The sequence below is a fragment of the Rattus norvegicus genome, chromosome 16, assembly GCF_021556685.1.
Source record: "Rattus norvegicus strain SHRSP/BbbUtx chromosome 16, alternate assembly SHRSP_T2T, whole genome shotgun sequence".
In the NCBI taxonomy this organism is placed as follows: Eukaryota; Metazoa; Chordata; class Mammalia; order Rodentia; family Muridae; genus Rattus; species Rattus norvegicus.
In genome coordinates this window covers 19,049,935-19,069,988 of record NC_141549.1, presented here as the reverse complement: position 1 = coordinate 19,069,988, position 20,054 = coordinate 19,049,935, and the positions used below count along the sequence as shown (strand labels likewise).

General features: G+C 55.9%; 3 protein-coding genes across 12 annotated transcripts; 1 reads left to right on the top strand and 2 right to left on the bottom strand.

Moving 5' to 3' along the window:
* The first annotated feature begins 1,939 nt into the window (after window positions 1-1,939).
* On the top strand, window positions 1,940-13,211 carry Crlf1 (cytokine receptor-like factor 1). 3 transcript variants are annotated; one of them, XM_087587766.1, is made up of 9 exons: window positions 1,940-2,192; window positions 7,609-7,890; window positions 8,128-8,257; window positions 8,390-8,559; window positions 10,027-10,184; window positions 10,253-10,421; window positions 12,381-12,568; window positions 12,665-12,712; window positions 12,929-13,201. In XM_087587766.1, exons 1-9 carry the CDS (start codon window positions 2,069-2,071, stop codon window positions 12,947-12,949), a joined length of 1,290 nt encoding a protein of 429 aa, XP_087443892.1. In that variant the 5' UTR covers window positions 1,940-2,068; the 3' UTR covers window positions 12,950-13,201. The 3 variants fall into 3 exon arrangements, with proteins under 3 accessions (XP_087443892.1, XP_087443893.1, NP_001099544.1); NM_001106074.1 differs by having other exon boundaries at window positions 1,948-2,192; window positions 12,670-12,712; window positions 12,929-13,211; XM_087587767.1 differs by lacking the exon at window positions 12,665-12,712.
* Window positions 13,212-13,411: 200 nt separating this feature from the next.
* Rex1bd (required for excision 1-B domain containing) lies at window positions 13,412-15,883 on the bottom strand. Of its 2 annotated transcripts, NM_001399434.1 has the most exon segments (5): window positions 13,412-13,626; window positions 14,080-14,156; window positions 14,892-15,096; window positions 15,636-15,718; window positions 15,796-15,883. In NM_001399434.1, coding segments are annotated over 5 exon segments (510 nt in total). In that variant the 5' UTR covers window positions 15,868-15,883; the 3' UTR covers window positions 13,412-13,553.
* Window positions 15,884-17,121: 1,238 nt separating this feature from the next.
* On the bottom strand, window positions 17,122-19,278 carry Uba52 (ubiquitin A-52 residue ribosomal protein fusion product 1). 7 transcript variants are annotated; one of them, NM_031687.3, is made up of 4 exons: window positions 19,241-19,278; window positions 18,391-18,504; window positions 18,175-18,261; window positions 17,122-17,386 (listed from the first exon to the last, which is right to left on the bottom strand). In NM_031687.3, exons 2-4 carry the CDS (start codon window positions 18,491-18,493, stop codon window positions 17,190-17,192), a joined length of 387 nt encoding a protein of 128 aa, NP_113875.1. In that variant the 5' UTR covers window positions 18,494-18,504; window positions 19,241-19,278; the 3' UTR covers window positions 17,122-17,189. The 7 variants fall into 7 exon arrangements, with proteins under 7 accessions (NP_113875.1, XP_087445179.1, XP_087445180.1 ...); XM_087589053.1 differs by having other exon boundaries at window positions 19,017-19,270; XM_087589054.1 differs by having other exon boundaries at window positions 18,391-18,501; window positions 19,017-19,270.
* Window positions 19,279-20,054: the final 776 nt, after the last annotated feature.

Here is a 20,054-nt window from a genome sequence, read left to right as displayed (position 1 = left end):
AACCCCAGAGGAGGGCCTTGCAACATCCCGGAGAGAGGACGAGGGGCCTGGACCAGGAGGGGGGGGTGTCAGAATCTCAGGATGGGGGTGTGTTTTGGAACCAGGGCCAACCGGATTGCTGATGGATTGTACGTGTGGGAAGAAGGGGGAAAGCGTTCAGTCACGCAGCTCCCAGGTCGTTGCCTGCAGCACCTGGGTGCATAGGGGAAGTTAGCCCTTTCCACCCGGGGCTGGGAGGAGGAGCACTCGGGGGGGGGGGGGAAATAAAGATCTTTACTCCAAAAGCCTCCCAGGAGATTCCTACCTCCCTACCTTTAGTGAGACCTGAGCAAAGCGGGCGCTGTGGGGGAGGGGCGGCGATGATCCTGGAAATGTAGCCAAGACTCACCATCTCCACGGAACCACGGGCCACCTGGCCACATTTCTCAGAGGGGACCTGCAGACCAGTGCCACCTCGGCACCATACTGTGCTAGTCAGATTTTAAGTTTTGGGAGATTTTTTTTCCCCGTACTTGATTCCACGTAAACTTTCTAAGTTGGTCCCAAATTATTCTCTGTACAAAATTAGAAACCGAGGCACGAGAGGCCTGGTTTGCCCCCAGCCAAATCGCAGTGGCCGCCTTAGTTTTTATTTCCCTCCTTTGTCATTTGAAGCTACTTGGAGGACCTTTAAGGAAGGGACTGAGCCTCAAAGGGAACGACTGTATGGGAGAAGTCAAACCCTTTACTCTCAGGGAGCTCTGGCTGGGGGCCTTTATCCAACCCATGGGGTGGGACCACCCGGGAACTCGCATTTCAAGCGCTGCCTCGCCAGCAAAAGACCTTACAGGCCAGAGACCTCCCTTCGTGGGCATCCGGATAGGGTGGAGACGAAGACGCAACCAGGGAGATGAGATGCCAGGGCTGGGCTGGTCCGGGAGGGGTCCCCAAAACCCCAAACAGTGGCCAACAAAAATAACCCAGAGAAAGAACTCTGCGCTCTATTGGAGATAATTCTGCGTTGCTCGGGGCTGCCCGCGTTACCTGAAGTTGGCGGGCGGCGGCCGCCGCAGCGATTACTCACCGCGTGGCGCACCCCACCCGCGGGCCGCTGAGTGGATTTTTCCGTGGGGGGGTGTGAAGAAGTCTAGGGAGAATTCTCTTGCACCGATGCACTTCTGGAAACTAGGAATGCGGGGATCGGTCCTGTTCCCCAAAAGACACACCTCTCCCCATGTGCCCATTCATAGGGGCTCCCTGCGCGCTCTCCCGGACATCCCCATACCCAATACTGGCCGAGAAGACAGGCGAGAAGGGACCGTAGGCCGGAGAATCCCTGCCTTCTGGCTTTTTTTTTTTTTTTTTCTTCTTCTCCCTCTGCGCCGGACGAGGCTGTGCACCGAGGCGGAATGAAGGCTTAGGATAGGGAATCGATGGGACCTGTGCGCCCAGGGCAAGCGACTGGGGGCAACTTTCAAACTCCCTGGGGAAGGAAGAGAGGATGAACAGGGTTCAGGTACTACTCGATGTGTGCACAGCAAACCCAAGTGGGTATGGGGGGGGGGCGTAAGAGGGGCGGGGAAGGCGGGTAGGAAGGGTCCGGGTTGACTGGAGGGGATCCTGGAAAGGCACCAGGGCTGCGAGCTAGGGACCCATTCGGAGTTAAGGGTACAGGATCCCAGATGAGGGGGTGGGAAGCCTGGGACGGGCGGGACCGGAGAGGGAGGTTCCACGGGCAGGCGGGTGGAGAAGGAGTGGGGGGCTTCGCGCAGGAGGATGGGACTCCCAGGAGTGGTGACTGGGCGGAGGCTGGCCGGGCGGGGCGCGCGGTGCCCGCGGGCGGTGGGAAGGCCGGTGCGGGGCCCGCGATCACCCCCCCCAGGGGCCGGGCCGGGCCGGGGGCGGGGCGGGGCCGGGCGGGGCGAGCGGCGCATTAGCGCCTTGTCAATTTCGGCTGCTCAGACTTGCTCCGGCCTTCGCTGTCCGCGCCCAGTGACGTGCGTGCGGACCCAAACCCCAATCTGCACCCCGCAGAGTCGCCCCCGCCCCATACCGGCGTTGCAGTCACCGCCCGTTGCGCGCCACCCCCATGCCCGCCGGTGGCCCGGGCCCCGCCGCCCAATCCGCGCGGCGGCCGCCGCGGCGGCTCTCCTCGCTGTGGTCGCCTCTGTTGCTCTGTGTTCTCGGGGTGCCTCAGGGCGGATCGGGAGCCCGTGAGTACCGTGCGCCCTGTTCCCCACCTCCCCAGGGAAGCCGGGATCGGACACCCCGGGGGGTAGTCGCGGGGGATGGAAGAGGGGGCGCGAGCGCCACCTGGACGGCCCGGGAACAAAGAAAGGCGGCCCTCGGGGCGCCCTCACCTGTGGGGCTCACGGTACCACCACTCAGCAGCCCAAGAATACCCCGTTATACATCAGAGGCCTCTTATCTGGGTTCCCTTTGCGAAGCTATCCCACCAGGCTCGTTTTGAGGGCCATTGCAATGTCCTGGGACACCCCCCCCTTCAGGGTGCCGGGACGCTTTGGGGCGCACGTCTGCGTCTTGGATCTCAGAGCGGAAGGGAAGTCTCCCTGGCTGGGGGCGCACGCTTGGGTGCGTTGGGTTGGGTGCTGGCGCGGAGTGGGGTCCCCTCCCCCCATGAAGTGATGCTCCCCGGAGGGAGGGTGGGGCGTTATCGTGAGCCCTCCTGTTCTGTCCGCCTGGCATGCGGCCCGGGGTCCCCCGGGACTTGCTTCTCCGTGGGGCCGGCGCCGCCCCCTCCCCCCTATAGCGGACCCCATGCTTTGGTATCCTCGAAGTTCTCTTCACTGGTGGGGCTCACAACCGTTCTCATTCAGGCTGCGCTGGGTTGAGAGCCTCTAGCGACTGAAATTTCGGTGAGGAGCGTGAGCAAGCGTGTCCGGGCACCGCGAGCCCAGACTTCATTGTCTAAGGGGCACCCAGTGGGGATCAGCTGCCGAGAGAACCCCACTGTCCCAGGAGGAACTCCTGGCCTTGAGGCCCCATCACCCAACGCACACACTCCCGCCAGGATGCGGTCTCCACATCCAGACCCTCTCTGGGACACACCCAAAGTCACACAAAAGAGCCCCACTGGCTTATGTCCCGTCACCCTGCCCTCCGACGCGCGCTGCAGCCCAGATGCGTATTCGCACACCATCGCGGCGCTCACATTCCATCCGCTACACACTCACACACACACACATACACACACACGCACTCACACACACTCGCGCGCGCGCACACACACTCGTGGTCCCACATTCATTTCACAGGGGAAGCAACACCGGGGTACGCATATGGCCGAGTGCACAGGAGACCTTTCCCAACGAGTCTCAGGACCCCATCCGGAGACACAGGCCACACCGCAGGGGTAGGCAGCACGCTGCGCTGCTGTTCCGGGGCTAGTAGCCTGTGTAGTTTGTCCGCGGTGTCTATGGACACCCTCCTGCTCCAGTCAGGAGACAGGGACTCACACTCCTGCTTGCCCAAGGCGTCTGGGCAGGTGACGGGGTGACACCCGGGACCTTTCTGGGTAGTTGGTGTCGCTGCCAAGCTTGGGTAGTTTTTGAATGCCATCAATAGCGCTAAGCTTTGTTTCCGGGCGGGCTGCAGAGCAACAGGCGAAGGTGGCGGAGTGGGGGTGGCGCGTGTGTTTTTTTCCTTTAAGGGGGAGAGAAATTAAGTAAGAGGTTCTCACACCTCTGCAATCTGTTTGTACTTACGGTGTGTCTTAGCACCTGACCAGCCGGCTGGTGGGTCGTAAAAGTGTATGCAGGTACCAGCGGGACAGGAGATGGGGACCCCTGGGGGACGGCTGGGATGGAGGCTACCTTCCCCTTGGCCTTTCAGGCGATCTCACACTTTTCCCTTTTAAAACACATGGTGTTCTTTTTAATAACAGCCGCAAGTCCGCACTGGGAAAGGGGGGAAGAAGCTTGTATAGGCCCCAGCTTTGTGGGGGGAAGGAGGGGAAGAGGGAAGAAAAAAGGGGAGGGGTGTCTCCCTCTCCAGGCTTAGGGGGCTGCTGTCAGCTGCTGCTCTGTCTAGCTTGGCATGTGTGCGCCCCAGTCCCCAGTGGCCTTGGCCCATTGTTTGTTGAAGCCAAGAGGGAGACTGGTGTCCTCTGTCCCTGGGTGCCGAGCTCATGCTTCCTAGTCGCAGCTCACAGACCGTCTTCCCTGTTTTAGGAAGGGAATTAGGGAAAGGGGGCGCCAGGTGTACTAAGTTCTTTTGGGGGTCTCACCAGTTGCTCTAAGGAGAAAACTTCGGCTGTCCTGCCCAAGCTGGCTTGGCCTTGCCCCCTCCCCCCTCAAGCCAAGAAGGGCAGCTGCTGGGGGAATCCAGGCCAGGCTGGCGTGGTAAAAGGGCATTACCCCCCAGCCAGGACCCCCCAGAGAGTCTCCTTCCTGGCCAGACAAAGGCCGGGGAGGGACAGAGTGGGTGTGATCATCGCCCAGGAGTGCAGACGGTGGGGTCCCGGGTCGGGGCAGTGCCTCCCACCCTGCTGAGGGGGGCGCACAGGCAGGAAGCGGTGGGTGGGCCAGGGTAGAGACGCTGGCACGTCCCAGTTCATGCCGAAGGAATTCTGAATTAGCGGGCGGCTGGCTGCCTGGGACCTCCGGGGCGGCCCCCTGGCCCCCGCCGCCTCCGCTCTGGCCTGCTCCTCCTGCTCCTTCGCACGGACGCGGAGACCTCCGCTGAGCCCTGGGACAAGCCCCAAAAGCAACTTCGATTGCAGGCTCCAGCAAGACCCGCCTCCCCTCAAGGCCAAGTTTGCCCCGGAGTAATCATTCAGGGCCAGGACCATAACCATGTCGGTGCCACCTATTCCATCTGGGATGAGGGACCGTCCAGGGCTGCAGCTTGGCTTCTTAAAGGGAGCCTGGGAGTGGGTGCAGTCCTTATTCTCTGAGCCTCTTGGGAAATGGGTTTTGTTTTTTGTTTTCCAATACTCTTTGCCTTTTCACCCCAACCCAGGGCTCAGTTTTCCTCCCTAAAGGTTGAGAGCCCTGCTGTCCTCCCTGACCTACCCCAGGGCTTTTGCACATGGAGCCCCACCTCCCCGCTTGCCCAACTGTGGCTACTGACTCACTACATTTGGCTGTTGGTAACTGTTCCCAGGGCCTCAATCACAAGGCTATAGCCCCAGATCCTTTCTCTAACTCCTTTTCTTTCTCGCCTTTTCTGTTTCTGTGACTGTATTTTATTTACTTACTAATTTATTTATTTATTTATTCTTTGAGACAGGGTTTATAGGGTTAGCCCTGGCTGTCCTGGCACTCATTCTGTAGACCAGGCTGGCCTCTTAACTCAATAACCCACCTGCCTCTGCCTCCCCAGTGCTGGCACTAAAGGTGTGGGCCACCACAGTTAGTAAGGATAAGTGTTTAGCTGTGTCATTATTTCTTTGGTGACCTCAGTTACTGGCATACTGTAGGCTGTGAATGAATGAATGAATGAATGAATGAAGCAAGCGGGAGTTGTCCCACCCTGAGTGAAAAAAAGGCTTCAGAGAACTGAATGGAGTTAGGTTCCCAGGGCAGCCTGGCTTGCTGGTCTTATGGGCGCTCCCTGTGAAACTTTCCCCACACCTCCCCACCACCCTGCCATCCTGTCTGACAAGGATGACCAGTGGCCAGATGGGGAAACAGACTGGGGAGGCTTGGGATATGTTCCCCTCCTAGACCTTGCTGAGATCCCAGCCTATGAGTAGGACAGCTGTGGGCTGACCTAAGGGTGTATAGGCAAGAAGTGGGGGATGGGGGTTCCCCCAGGTCTGGTCACCAGATCGAGGTCACTTCCTAAGTGGCCATCTCAGTGGCCCAAGGAAGTCAAATTGTGGAGAGTCAGAATTCCTGATTGGGGGTTGTAGAGAGCCTTGCATGTGGGCTTCTGTGACTTTCCCTTCTCTCGTGACTCAGAACACAGAAACCGTCCTTGCACAGTCTCAAGGTGTGTACTGGAGTGCAAGCAGGGCACAGGGAAAATGAAGGCTTAGTCCCTCAGTCTGCCCTTCATGGTTCACCCAGCAGGGCTCACCTCTCCTCTACACAGGGGCTCCCTGCACAGCACAGACTGACCTCAAATCTGTGATCCCCCTACCTCGGTCTCCTGGGTGCTGGGATGACAAACATTACCAGGGTAGGACTTTCCATTTGAGGTATGTCCACTCCACAGAAACACATGTGTGAGGTTAGAGTGATGGAGAGAGCTCACCACCAGGACAGAGAAGGAGAAGAAGGAAGTTGGTAAGCCAGGCTATGCTTGGTGGTTCACGTGGTCCCAGAACTCTGGAGGCTGAGGCAGGAGGATGCCAAGTGTCAAGGCAGTGTGGTCTAGGCTAGATAGTGAGACCCTGTCAAGAAAAGAAAAAAAGAGAAGAGAAAATGTTTGTAGGCTGGTGAGACAGCTCGGTGGGTAAGGGCAGTTGCCTCCAATCAAGATGATCTCAGCTCTGTCCCTGGGACCTCATGGTGGAAGGAGAAAGCAGACCCCAGCCAGCTGACTTCCACGTGTGTGTTACGGTATGCACACATACAGGGAGCCGTCATTAATAGAAAGTACTTAGGTTTGAGTAGGCATTTATGACTGATGTTTTTACATTTGGGTTTTGATGGGGCATGAAAATGTATTTGTTTGGTTTGGTTTGGTGTCAGTTCTGGCTTTTTAAGACAGGGCTTCTCTGTGTAGCCCTGAGTGTCCTGGAATTCTCTCTGTAGACCAGGCTGGCCTCGAACTCAGGGATTGACCTACCTCTGCCTCCCAAGTGCTGGGATTAAAGGCATGTACAGGCTTTCAGCAGAAATGGATTTTTTTAAAAGATTTATTTATTTATTTATTTATTTATTTATTATATATAAGTACACTGTAGCTGTCTTCAGATACACCAGAAGAGGGCATCGGATCTCTTTACAGATGGTTGTGAGCCACCATGTGGTTGCTGGGAATTGAACTCATGACCTCTGGAAGAGCAGTCGGGTGCTCTTAACTGTTGAGCCATCTCTCCAGCCCAGAAATGGATATTTTTAACTCGAGCATTCAGGAGCCAGAGGCAGACTAATTCCAGGCCAGCCAGGGATACAGAGACCCTGTTCTCACTTTCCCACCAAAACCCCAAAATGTATTTTGTGCTTGTCTATGTATATGTGTTTTGCAGCATGTAAATTTCTGAGGACAACTTGTAGAAGTTAGTTCTCTCCCTTCACAGTGTAAGTCCTGGGTTCGAACTCAGGTTCTCAGGCTTAGCAGCAGTCTCCTTTATGTACTGAGCCATTTCACTGGCCCCTGCTTGACTGATGGATTAATTTTGAGAAAAGGTCTCCTGTAGCTTTACTCAAACTATGTACCTAAGGGTTATCTTGAATTTCGGATTCTCCTGCCCCACCCCCAAGTGCTGGAGTGGTAGGAGTGTAGCACCTCTCTGGGGAAGGTGCTACTGGCCTTGACCTTGATTTTGGTGCTTCAGCTTCAACAAGCTCTTGGGCCTCATTGTTTTTGTTCTTTACCTGTAAAATGGGTGAAAATTAGTACCTGCTCAAGACTTCATGACTCTTGGACAACCCAGCTGGGTGAGGGACTTGAAGTAGGCTCATCCCATGACTGACAAGTGTCTCTTTTTGACCCCAGACACAGCTGTGATCAGTCCCCAGGACCCCACTCTTCTCATCGGATCCTCCCTTCATGCTACGTGCTCTATACATGGAGACACACCGGGGGCCACTGCTGAGGGCCTCTACTGGACCCTCAACGGCCGCCGCCTGCCCTCAGAGCTGTCCCGTCTCCTCAACACCTCCACCCTGGCCTTGGCCCTGGCTAACCTTAATGGGTCCAGGCAGCAGTCAGGGGACAATCTGGTGTGTCACGCCCGAGATGGCAGCATTCTGGCTGGTTCCTGCCTCTATGTTGGTCGTAAGTGGGACCCCAGGACACCCAGGAACACATGGGGGGGCAGCAATGATAGATTTAGAGAGTAGAGCTTGGGTCCTCTGTCCTGGGGCAGGGCCATGGGCAGTCTGAGGTGGAAAAGGCGTTTGTGTGCAGGTGTAGTCATCCCCAGTACAGGCAGTGCAGCTCTGGGACAGCTGTGGCTGCACTGTCCCCTGTCTATCCAGCTGCTTTAAAAAGCATGTCATCTTTTTCTTGCAGTGCCCCCGGAGAAGCCCTTTAACATCAGCTGCTGGTCCCGGAACATGAAGGACCTGACATGCCGTTGGACACCGGGTGCACATGGGGAGACATTCCTACACACCAACTACTCCCTCAAGTACAAGCTGAGGTTGGTGCCCAGGCCAGCCTTGCTGTGTGACCTCAGGCGATAGCTGCCCTCTCTGATCACATATGTTCCTGTTGAACCCTGGGATTGCAGGAAACAGGTCTAAGGACTCAAAAGGGACTCTCCCGCCTACAGGTGGTATGGTCAGGACAACACATGTGAGGAATATCACACTGTGGGCCCTCACTCGTGCCATATCCCCAAAGACCTGGCCCTCTTCACGCCCTATGAGATCTGGGTGGAAGCCACCAATCGCCTGGGTTCAGCGAGATCTGACGTGCTCACACTGGATGTCCTGGACGTGGGTGAGCCCCCAGTGTCCACCTAGACCCAGTAGGGCCCCCCAAGTCTTTTTGGTTCTTCTAGAGGTCTTAGCCACAGTCATGGTGGTTGCAGGGCCGTGGCTGTTCTTAACTCGATGCACAGACTTTCCCTCACCAAGACAGACAAGACACCCTCCCGCCCCCAGACAAACACACACTGCAGAAAACACCTGGTCTGATCACCCTCCCTCTCAGCAGTCCAGGTGTTCAGGAGGGAGTCCTAGGGGATCCAAGAGGGGGCGCCCAGGTCGGAAGGCGCCCCAGGAAGCCAAGGCCTTGAGCTGGGGGGGATGGGGGGGGTGAGGGTTGGAGGCAGGAAGTGGATGATCCCTGAGCAGAATTGGGCCTAATCTAATTAGGGTGTTCCCAGCCCAGAGCAGCCTGGGCCATTTAACCCTTCAAGTGCCTCACTGAAGACTAGGGGGGAGAGAACAGCTTGTACTTTCTCCATGGTCCCCCAGAAGGGTTCCGGGGTGCCTCTGGCTCATTCCCACATCCCAGAGCATGTGTATCTTCCTGGTATCTAACCCTGTTATGCCCTGTGGCTGGCGCAGCTGCCCTGTGGAGGCTCTTGGTAATGTATGAAGCAACAGAGGTGGGCATGGGGTGGCAATACATAGGGATGGAGCCAAATAGCACTCCAGGGTGGGGTGACATATAATAAAGCTTGTTGTCCTGACATTCAGGAGGCCTCCACAAGATGATCACAACTGTTGGAACCACTCTGAGCCCTGTAGTGAGACCCTGGCTCAAAACACAGACAGTAGCTTTAACAGTCAGCTTGTGACTTAACGGACAGCTCAGGGTTTCATAGGTGATGGGTGATGCTCGCAGGGGCTGGGTAAGCCTCACAGGTGCTGGGTGATGCTCACAGGTGCAGAGGGAGCCTCACAGGTGCTGGGTGAGCCTCACAGATGCTGGGTGAGCCTCAGTGCTGGGTGTTGCTCACAGGTGCAGGGTGAGCCCCACTCCTGTTAAGTGAGACCTCTGCTGCTAATCTCCACCCCAGCTGGACAGGCTTGCTGCTCTATCCTCTTGAGGACAGGATTGTGTGTCTTCCATCAGAGAGAATAACAGTGATTGCAACTTCTGCTGGCTGTTTCTGAAATATTAAATGACAATGGTCTCTCAGGCCTGGGTGAATAGCCAACAGGTGTGTGTAGTGGGGGCGGGAGATCTGGAAAACGCAGATATGGTCCCAGGAGCCACTGTAACCTAGATTGCACCACTGGGAGTTCTGTCCCTAGACAATACTCACCACGCAGTGTCCTCAGGGCTGGGCTCACTGTTGCAAGCCTTTAATGCCAGCATTAGGGGAGGCAGAGGCAGAAGGATCTCTCTGAGTTCAAGGCCATCCTGATCCACATAACAGGCCAGCCAGGGCTGCACAGTAAAACATTGTCTCAGAAAAAAAAGCATCTCCAGTGATCTGGCTTGCTCCACCCCCAGTGACCACGGACCCTCCACCCGACGTGCACGTGAGCCGCGTTGGGGGCCTGGAGGACCAGCTGAGTGTGCGCTGGGTCTCACCACCAGCTCTCAAGGATTTCCTCTTCCAAGCCAAATACCAGATTCGCTACCGCGTGGAGGACAGCGTGGACTGGAAGGTGCCCGTCCCGCCCCGGACCCGCCCCTGACCCCGCCTCCCGCATCTGACTCCTCCCTCACCGTGCAGGTGGTGGATGACGTCAGCAACCAGACCTCCTGCCGTCTCGCGGGCTTGAAGCCCGGCACCGTTTACTTCGTCCAAGTTCGTTGTAACCCATTCGGGATCTATGGGTCGAAAAAGGCGGGAATCTGGAGCGAGTGGAGCCACCCCACCGCTGCCTCCACCCCTCGAAGTGGTGAGCACCTCTCCAGGGCTGGCTGGCCCGTGGAAACCCCAATCCAGTCTGTCCTTTCTTCCCTTATTTGAGACAGCGTCTTCAGGTAGCGCATGCTAGCCTTAAACTCACTTCCAGACAATGGCCAGCGGCCATCACCACACTTATGGCTCCAGATTCTATTTAGTCATTTGGCGAAGGATGGCGAGCAACAGTGTGACCTGTTCAAAGAGAACTGAAGATAAGCTGTTTTTAACCTCAGTGCCCTAGACTATCTGTAAGTTAATTTTATATGAAGTAGAACATTCATTACCCGTGGTCCCACGCTCACAATCAATAGACCAGGGCGCCTTGTGCTCAAGGGTCAAGACCATGGGGGTGTTGACTGCTGGGCCACCCCGCCAACCCATAATATAAGATAACCTAGGCAACCTTAATATTTGCAATCCTCCTGCCTCAGCCTCCTGAATGCTTAGAAACTACGCATGAGCCCCGTTTCTCTCCTCTGGATCCCTTTCTCAAGGTGGGAGAGCCTACAGTTTGTCCTTTGTTCCACAGACTGTCCTGCCCATGGATCTGCATTCTCTTCTATGAAATATATTGCTTAAACTGGGCTTATTTTCCCCATCTCTGTCAGATTTAGGCAGTATGGCCCAAGGCTAGTGCCCCCGCACTTTATTATTTGCAGGCAGTAGAGGAGGCTCCCATCCCCCACCCTCTTCCACCGGTCCCCTAAGACAAGAGAATACCTTTACACTGAAACTCTGAACTCACACAGACGCATGTGCTCAGTTTGCTGCTGCTAAAATAATAGGGAAACTGAGGCCCGGAGAGATTCCTGGTGGAAGAGAGGGTCAAAACCAACTCCAGGAAGCTCTCCAGCCCCCATCCGGGCCTCTCCAGGTTCTGGGCTTGGCGGGAGTGAACGCAGCCGGGAGGGGCCAGAGCCTTGGAGCTTTGGCCCTTGCTCGTGCCCAGCACCTGCGATTCTTGCACGGGAGCCAGCAGGCGGCTGCGTCCGCCCGGGAGACTGGGGAGGCCGGGGGTAGGGTTGGAGGGGGGTAAGCAGGGGCTGTGGGGGCCTAGTCTTGTGCCAGGGCCTGTCAGCGAGTCCCCAGTTTTATTTATGGTGTGAGGCCGATGTCCTTATCCGCTGGCCTGCTGGGGGACGGCTGCGGCTGGGGATTGGACCCAAGGGCTGGCTTTGTCCTCCCAGCCCACCTCGAAGTCACACCCAAGCATTCTCTCAGGCTTATCTTGGGGACCCGCCCCTTGGGCTGTGCTTGCTGTCTGTCTCCCTCCATTTCTGTCACTCACTTTCCCAGAGCCTTTTAAAAAAACGCTTTTAATATAATTAAACTTTTTAAAATTGCCTGTTTTTGTGTGTGCCTTCGTGAGCGTGCGTGCCACAGCACACACATGAAGGTCAGAGAACCGTGAGTTGCCTCCTTCCACTATATGGGACTAGGGCTGGCGATAAGCAGTTACCCACTGAGCCTTCTCACCTGCCCTCCCCCGACCCCCCACTCCGTTTGGATAGTCACAGGGAATCAAAGGTAAATCACCGGCTTTAATTTGCAGCTAACCTGCCTCAGCCTACCAAGTGCTTGTGCCACCACGTTTGTGGGAGGGACTCTCCTCATAGTGACTGGGGGTATAGTCCCAGGATCTCTACTTTCTGTGTCTTTGTCTTGTTTGTCCCTTGCTTTATCTGTGTCCCTAGAGTCTCTGTCTGGCCCTGCTTAGTCTCCACTGATTTCCCTTCCGACCGAATACTCGGTTTTGCCTCCCACTGATTTGACTCCCCTCCTTTGCCCGTCTCCATCGCTGTGGCATTGCATTCCCTCCGGGTGACGCTGGGTCCACACCTGACAACTTTCCCAACTTTTCCCGGGCCGAAGCTGGTCTGGTTTGGGAGGCCGCCGTCCCCCGCGCGCCTCCTGCTGGCCGCGCCCGACACTGCCGCTCCACTCTCTTTAGAGCGCCCGGGCCCGGGCGGCGGGGTGTGCGAGCCGCGGGGCGGCGAGCCTAGCTCGGGCCCGGTGCGGCGCGAGCTCAAGCAGTTCCTCGGCTGGCTCAAGAAGCACGCGTACTGCTCGAACCTTAGCTTCCGCCTGTACGACCAGTGGCGTGCTTGGATGCAGAAGTCACACAAGACCCGAAACCAGGTAGGAAAGTGGGGAAGGTTTGCATGGGGGTGAAGGAGCTGAGGAGGAGAGGGACCCGGTGTGTAGCCTCCACAACACTGCACTCTTCTTTCCAAGCACAGGACGAGGGGATCCTGCCCTCGGGCAGACGGGGTGCGGCGAGAGGTAAGGGAGTACGGGTGAGTGGGGACTGCGGCAGTCTAGATAAGGCCTCTCCCTCTCCCTTGGTGTTGCTCAACGGGAAGCTCTTAGCACTCGCTCATTTAGCTTGTATTTATTAGCTGCAACAGGGAAGCGTCAGGCTTCACTGCATCATCCAGCTGCTGAAAGGGAGTCATCTCAAGACTCCCAGGCTTAATGTGGCCTCTTTTCTGCCCTCAGGTCCTGCCGGCTAAACTCTGAGGATAGGCCATCCTCCTGCTGGATGCAGACCTGGAGGCTCACCTGAACTGGAGACCATCTGTACTGTCACTTTGGGGCAATGAAGAAACAAACCAGGGGCTGGGGCACAATGAGCTCCCACAACCACAGCTTTGGCCACATGATGGTCAACTTTGGATGTACCCCAATATGGGTAGGGTTGGAGTAATGACAAGGGTTATGCAGGACCCTCCAAGAGTCTCTTTGAATAAATAAGAAAAGAGTTGTTCAGGTCCCGTGGTGGCCAGTATGTTTGGAGCTTGTGTACTCTGGAGGGTTGGTACAGCCCCCTCACGTCTAAATTTTAGTCCTGTTTCCTAGAACACTACCTGTCCCGAACTCCTTGGGGGTGTGAAATCTTATACCTGCTCTCCCTGTTCCCCTGAGGAATCCCCTCCCCCAAGATGGCCGACCCATTCCAGGATACAGAGCCGATGAGAAAGCTGCAGAGGGAGAATTCTTTATTGCGTGAGGCGCGTTGGAGGGCAGCCCAGCAGGGCACGACCTCAGCCAGCTGGCGGTCAGGGCTGGGCCGGACGCCATGGGCCTCTTTTCCCGTCTTCCTCTGGTCCCTGGGGAGCCACCCTCACTCGGCAGATTCGGCATCAAACCTGAGTTCCTGCAGAACCTCACTGATGGCCTCCATGGTTTTAATTACCCTACAAGAGCGGATGGAAACTATAAATAAAACCCAGATGGGGTGAATTAGCTGAGCTGCACAGCTAGCGGGGAGGGGGGCAATGGCAGGCCCTCCAGCCTGCTGCCAAACCTCAAGCCCAGCCTGGGAGCATGCCCAGGAGGCTGGGTGGCTCGGTGGGTCACAGAAGGCTCATGGGAAAGGCCATGGTGGGGGGAAGGGGTACATGTCACCAGTAAGTCGGGATGCATGCCTGCCTACGCTTAGAGACCTGCAATAGAACTGTAGGGGTTCACACAGGGGAGCAAGTGGGATTGATCATGTTCAAACTCCTGAAAGCAATAGAAACTGTAGGCGACATGATATGCTGGCACATCCTAGGAAGCATGTATCTGGGACGTCAGAGTGCCTGCCCCTCTCCCACCAAGGTGCCAATGTAAGGTAGCTGGCAGGCCGCGGGGCCCACGGAGCTCACTTTATCTTCAGCTGGTGCAACTTTTCAGGGTCCTGTTCTGACACTCCTGGTGTCCCCATCACCTGCAGCAGCGCCACCTGGAGGTGGAAATGGGAGTGACAGTAGACAAAAGCCACACAGAGGGAAGGAGGGCCAGGAGTGGACCCTAAGGAGAGCAGAGCTTGAGTGGGAGGGTTTGCTTTTAGGGTTCTCCTGTGGAAGGCAGTACTGAATAGTTTGGAAATAGTTTCATAGTTTGTAAAACAGTTTGGAAATAGTTTCATTGTTTGGAAAAGCCAGAGAATGGTGACAGGTACGGTAGGCGTGGCCTCCACCCCAGTGGCGGAACAGGAAGTTATAATTACAGGATGGTGATACATCTGGGACTCTGCAGAGTTTGGGGTTCTTCACTAAGAATTCCAGACCAAAGATCGACCGATGTGTGCATGGTTTACAGTGGGCAAGCTTCTCCTCTGCTAACATTGGCTAGGTTAGGGTACGTGGAGCCTTGGGATCTGGGTCAAGGACCAAGGATAAGTGTCTGTGGGTATTTGTGGAAGTAGTTTGTGGGTTCCAACGGTGATAACCCAGAGTTAGAGAGGGACTTAAGCAGCCACAGTGGTGGATGCGTTGGGTCCCCAGGGTTCTTAGGGCAGCTTTACTGAGGGGCTGGTATAAATAAGCAAAATCTGGGAGGGAAATACAGGCAGACAGGAAAAACCAGGAGAGGGCCCAAATGCACCGAGGTGTGTGGCAAAAATAGTAGTAGGTCGGGGTGGCTGGGAATGGGTTGTGGCCCATGCCCCATTCTGAAGGAGAGGCGGTGATCTTACCGTGGCTAGGCGCGTCTGTTCTAGCTCTTGAAGGTTGCGCACGTGGCGGGCGAGCACCGGTTGCGCTCGAGGCCCTGCCAGCTCCGCTTCCACTGCCAGTACCTCGCGCGAGGCAGCGGCGAAGGCCTGGGTCACCTCATGCACGACACTCCGGTAACTCGGGAAGTCATGGTGCAGATCACTGAGCAGGTACTGACGGTGAGCTCTGCGGTGGGCGGGGAGGATGCTGAACTAACACCCCTGACTCGCAGACCAAGCTCCCTGCTCTAGTCACCTGGAAGACCCACCCAACTCGAAGGAGCCAAACCTGAATCCCACAGACTGGGAGACCTGCTGTCAGGACAGAGGCCGAGCTTACCCATCTCTGCACTCGGAGAAGCTAAGGATCAGGCAGAGGGTCACGCCTCCCCCTAGGCCACGCCCACAGTCCTATTCTGCTCTACTCAGATACAATGGGCCACACCCCCAGCTCCACCCTTTCTCGGAGTAGACTCCGTCCTCCCGACAGGTTTCAGTGTCACGGACCCTTTTACCCACCCTCCTAGACTTCGCCTCTAAGTACGCTGTGCTCCGGGCTACCACACTCCCGCCATCTCCTGGACCAGATCTTGGTTATCTCCCCAACTCTTCCAAACAAGTCCACAACATAGGTCCATCCAGTCCCGCCTCCAGCCATTTCTCAGCAAGTACCCCTTTGGCAAGCTCTCCTAGGGCCCGTCCCCTCCTCCAGCCCAGCCGGCTCACTGGTCTAGACGGCGGAAGGCCTGTGCACGTTCATTCTGCAGCTGCTGGATCCTCTGCACCAGCGTAGCGATCGGGGCATCTCTCTACGGAGGTGTGGGGCCATGAAGCCAGAGCCCATCGCCCATCGCCCCGCACCCGTCGCACCAGCACCCGAGCTCACCCAGGCCCACGTGGGCTCCGCAGACCCGGGGCCATCCGCAGCAGCTAGCACCTCTGTGGCGGCGGTGAGCATGACTGCGCAGTCCAGCGTCGCTTGGGAACGGCCGCCGCTCCCCCTGCTGGCCGGGAGGTCCACGACCAACCCGCGCGCACCTGGCTGCCTTTGAACTCTAGCTCTATAGGAACTAAGCTCCAGGATTCCTTGTACATCCGTGGATCCTCACAGGCGGGTATCAAACAAGGTCACAATTGAAGCTACAAGTATTTCTGCACGGGCGATGCTAAGAATGTAGCTAGGGGATAGGATGTGTCAGTGGCTGAGTACTAGTTGGTGTTGCAGGGCTGGACCCAACACCACTATCGACATGGCCACTCACACCTGCCTTCAGTACAACCAATGCCCCTTTTGATGTCGCCTCATATAGTGCACACAGTCCATCCTTTCAGATTACACCTTTGAAATGGGATGCAGGGCAATAATAATGCATGCCCTTAATCCCAGCACTGGGGAAACAGGAAGATGTCTGGGAGCTTGAGGACAGCCAGGGCTTTAGAGAAAAACCAAAAATAAAAAAATAAAGCTGGGCCTAGGAAACCCAGTGGTTGAATGCTCTGATTCTCTCCCCGTTTGACATTAGGGATGGAATGATGGCTGCACATATACCGGGGATTTGCAAACTGCTGACAACCAGGTTCAAGCCCACAGAACCTCTGAAATGACAAGGAAGACTGAATACCTCAAGTCAATTGCAGTCAACACAGTTGGTCTAGCACTCCCCAGGATGGGCTAAAATGTGCCAGGCCCCCTAGAGTACGAAGCTATACTCATGCAAGTGTGCCTGATATTCGAAACCAAAGGTGGGTGAGATGGCTTCACAAGCCCATAGCTTTCTATGTTCCTGTGACCCCCAGTGTCATGTCTGACAGAACAGGGCTGATGGTGAGCCTGGATCATGTTGCTCAGGCAGCATCCTAACTGGCGTATGGAGGACTGAGTATGGAGTATTGAGTTGGGTAAACTGCCCTTTCAGAGATCCTAAACCATGGTCCCCACACATCAGAGCTGAGACTACATAATGACAATGTGGCCAGAGCCTGCTTCCTCATACTGGCTCCCTACAGCAGCACCATGGGCTCTATCTTTACACGGGTTCCAAGTTTTAACCGACTTGCAACCAAAGGCCTAAATTGGGTGTGGCAGAGGCCTGTCTGCCATCCCAGCCCGCAATATTCAAGTGCAGCCTGGGCTATATGGTGAGCTCCCTTCTCACTGGGAGCACCCCACTCCCCACATATCCCTGAACAGAACAGTCACTCTGGACACCAATTACTGCTCCAGTCGATGGAAGGGGACTTTATTTGGTCCCGGGGTCACAGGCCAGGTATGGCCCAGCTCTATTTGACCTTCTTCTTGGGGCGCAGGTTGTTGGTGTGGCCGCACTTCTTCTTGCGGCAGTTGACTGCACGGGGGTGCAGGCGTGCGTAGCACTTGCGGCAGATCATCTTGTCACAGTTGTACTTCTGGGCAAGCTGACGAAGGGACGGCTCGATGATGCCACCGCGAAGACGCAGCACCAGGTGCAAGGTGGACTCTGTCAAAGATGACAAAAGCTGAGTCCCGCCCGGGCAGCTCAGGGTAGATCTCACACAGGACAGGGTGTGGGCTGCTCAAAAAACCCCAAGGAGCACACCCCAAAGATTCTTCCACAGAGGCCAGACAGTAAAGAACTGAGACTGAGGCCAGAAGAAGGGGCGGTCACTACGGTGCTGGCATCGGGGAGCTTTATGGGTCCTGTGCAAGCACAAGTCAAACTGCAAGAGACATGCCCAGTGGCAGTCAGTCAGCCCTACACAGCACAGCAAGCATCCAGGTGCCATGACACACTGGCACCTCACTCCCCGGTGCTCCACTCAGGCTTACACACACCCACACAGAGAACAGGCAGCCAGACGTAATGGCACACGGGATTTGAGCACAGAATAGTCAGTGCTATGCAGAGATGCACACAATGTATGTGTGTGTGTGTGTTGTGTTTGAGTGTGGTGACATGAACACAGAACATCGGAATAAATGCTCAAATGGGTTTGAAGCTAACACGAGCTAAAAGGAGTTCTTCTAGACACTCTGGGCCTAAGCTGACACAATAACAAAAAGAAGTAAAGGCGTGGCAAGTAAGGGCACACAGATGGGCCTGTCTAGTGACCTGGGCTCAAGCCCTGAAGCCCACACAAAGCTTGAGAGGAACCTATTTCAAAAAGCTGTCTTCTTCCCCTAGCTCACAACAACCACACATTCCCACTGTAAACACATAGAGAAGATGCCAGGTGACTGGAACAGCAGTCCACAGTCAGCCCCACCTACAAGCAATAGAGCCCTTACCTTTCTGGATGTTGTAGTCGGACAGGGTGCGGCCATCCTCCAGCTGTTTGCCAGCAAAGATCAGTCTCTGCTGGTCAGGGGGGATGCCTGTGCACCAGAAAACCAGGCTGGTTACAGCTCCTTCCAGTAGTAGCTGAGACCACTCCATTCACCCAGAGGCAACCAAGCTCAAGCACTCCCACCCCCCAGGACAGAGCCCTCAACAGCACAGCCCACCTTCCTTGTCTTGGATCTTGGCCTTGACATTCTCGATGGTGTCACTGGGCTCGACCTCAAGAGTGATGGTCTTGCCCGTCAGGGTCTTCACGAAGATCTGCATGTTGGCGTCTGCTGCACAGTGGAAGGAGACACATGAGTCACATGTTGAGAAGGCCGAGAACTATCTAGTCTTTTACTAACCACCCAAGACTGCTTATTTCTTAGCTACCTTTACTTCCAAACCACCCAGTCCTGCTGCACACTGAAGCTCAGCATTCCCACTCTGCCCTGTCTCAACTTTCTCAGTCACCACCACCCGCTGGGACCGTAAGTCCCACCCAACAGCATCCTACTCTAGCAATGGGCTTGGTCCTCTGCCCTCCAACTGAAGGATCGGACAGCAGTTTTCTCCTAAGTAGGGCAGGCTAGACTCACTGTGACCTATTTCTCAAGTGCTTAAGTGAGAGCAATGCACCGCCACCAATATTTTAGTGTTTTTTTTTTTTTTTGTATAACCAAGGCAAACTTTCCAGCCTTGGGTGGCCACAAGCCCCCAAGCACAGTCTAGCCCTTAACTCGCCCCCCCCCATCTGTAGCCACCACTAGAAACAAAGCCCAATATTATCTCAGGACAGCCCCAGCACTCGCTCTGTAGTTAAAGTCCGAGCTCTTGGTCTTTCCGCCCGCAGCTCCCCGGTCGGACCGCCGCGTGCCCGCTGCGCGCCCAGGTCCCGGCTGTCGAGTTCCACCGAGCATGCGCGACGCCGAAGCGGCACCCGCGACCCCTACAGTCCCCTCGCCGGTTCCCGCCGCATCCCGGCCCCGGCCCAGGCGCCACCAGCCCGTCAGCGACGGGGCCAACACCAACCCGCTCGGCCGCCTCGTTGAAGAGAAAGAGGACAGCGGAACCGGAAACCCCCTAGTCTCCTCTCAGGACGCCTGCGCACTGAGCACGCTGCGTGTCGACGTCACAATCCGCGCCGCACGTCGTCCGGTCCCGAGCTTCGCCGGGCGCCATGTTGGGCCCTGGCAGGAGAAGCCAAACTGTCTGGAGCCGCTTCCGGGCGGAGCTTTACCTTCAGCACGTGACAGCCGCTCCTGTGGGAGGGTCCTGTGTTGCCTTTCAGACATGGTTTTTGTTTGAGGTGTTGCTAGCCTTGTGCTGTCAGCACAGCAAGCATACTGCGGTGAGTACTAGGTTAGCCTGCACTACCTACCAGGTTGGCTGGGGTTCAGAGTAAGCCACTTTGTCCAAAGCCAGTGAGAAGACTCAGCGACTGAAGGCACTTTGTCATCATGGTGGAGGGAGAGTTGTTTGCCAACTTTAACCGGCGCGCAAACGCAAAAGAAATTAATCCTAGCAGTTGGGGAGCAGAAGCCTAGGATTTCTGGAAGTTCAAGGCCACTGCGGTCCACAGAGTTCCAGACCAACCATAGTGAGATCCTGTTTCAAACAAAAACAATACTATCACCAGAGGCTGAAGTGCTGAATTTCTTGTAAGCTTGGTCATGTGCCTCTTCCTTTTTATTCCCCAGTGCTTTCAGTGCACTAGGCAAAAAGCAGGTGTGGGGGTTGGGGTTTAGCTCAGTGGTAGAGCGCTTAAGGCCCTGGGTTCAGTCCTCAGCTCCAAAAAAAAAAAAAAAAAAAAAAAAAAAAGGAAGTAACTGGGAAAATACCTTTC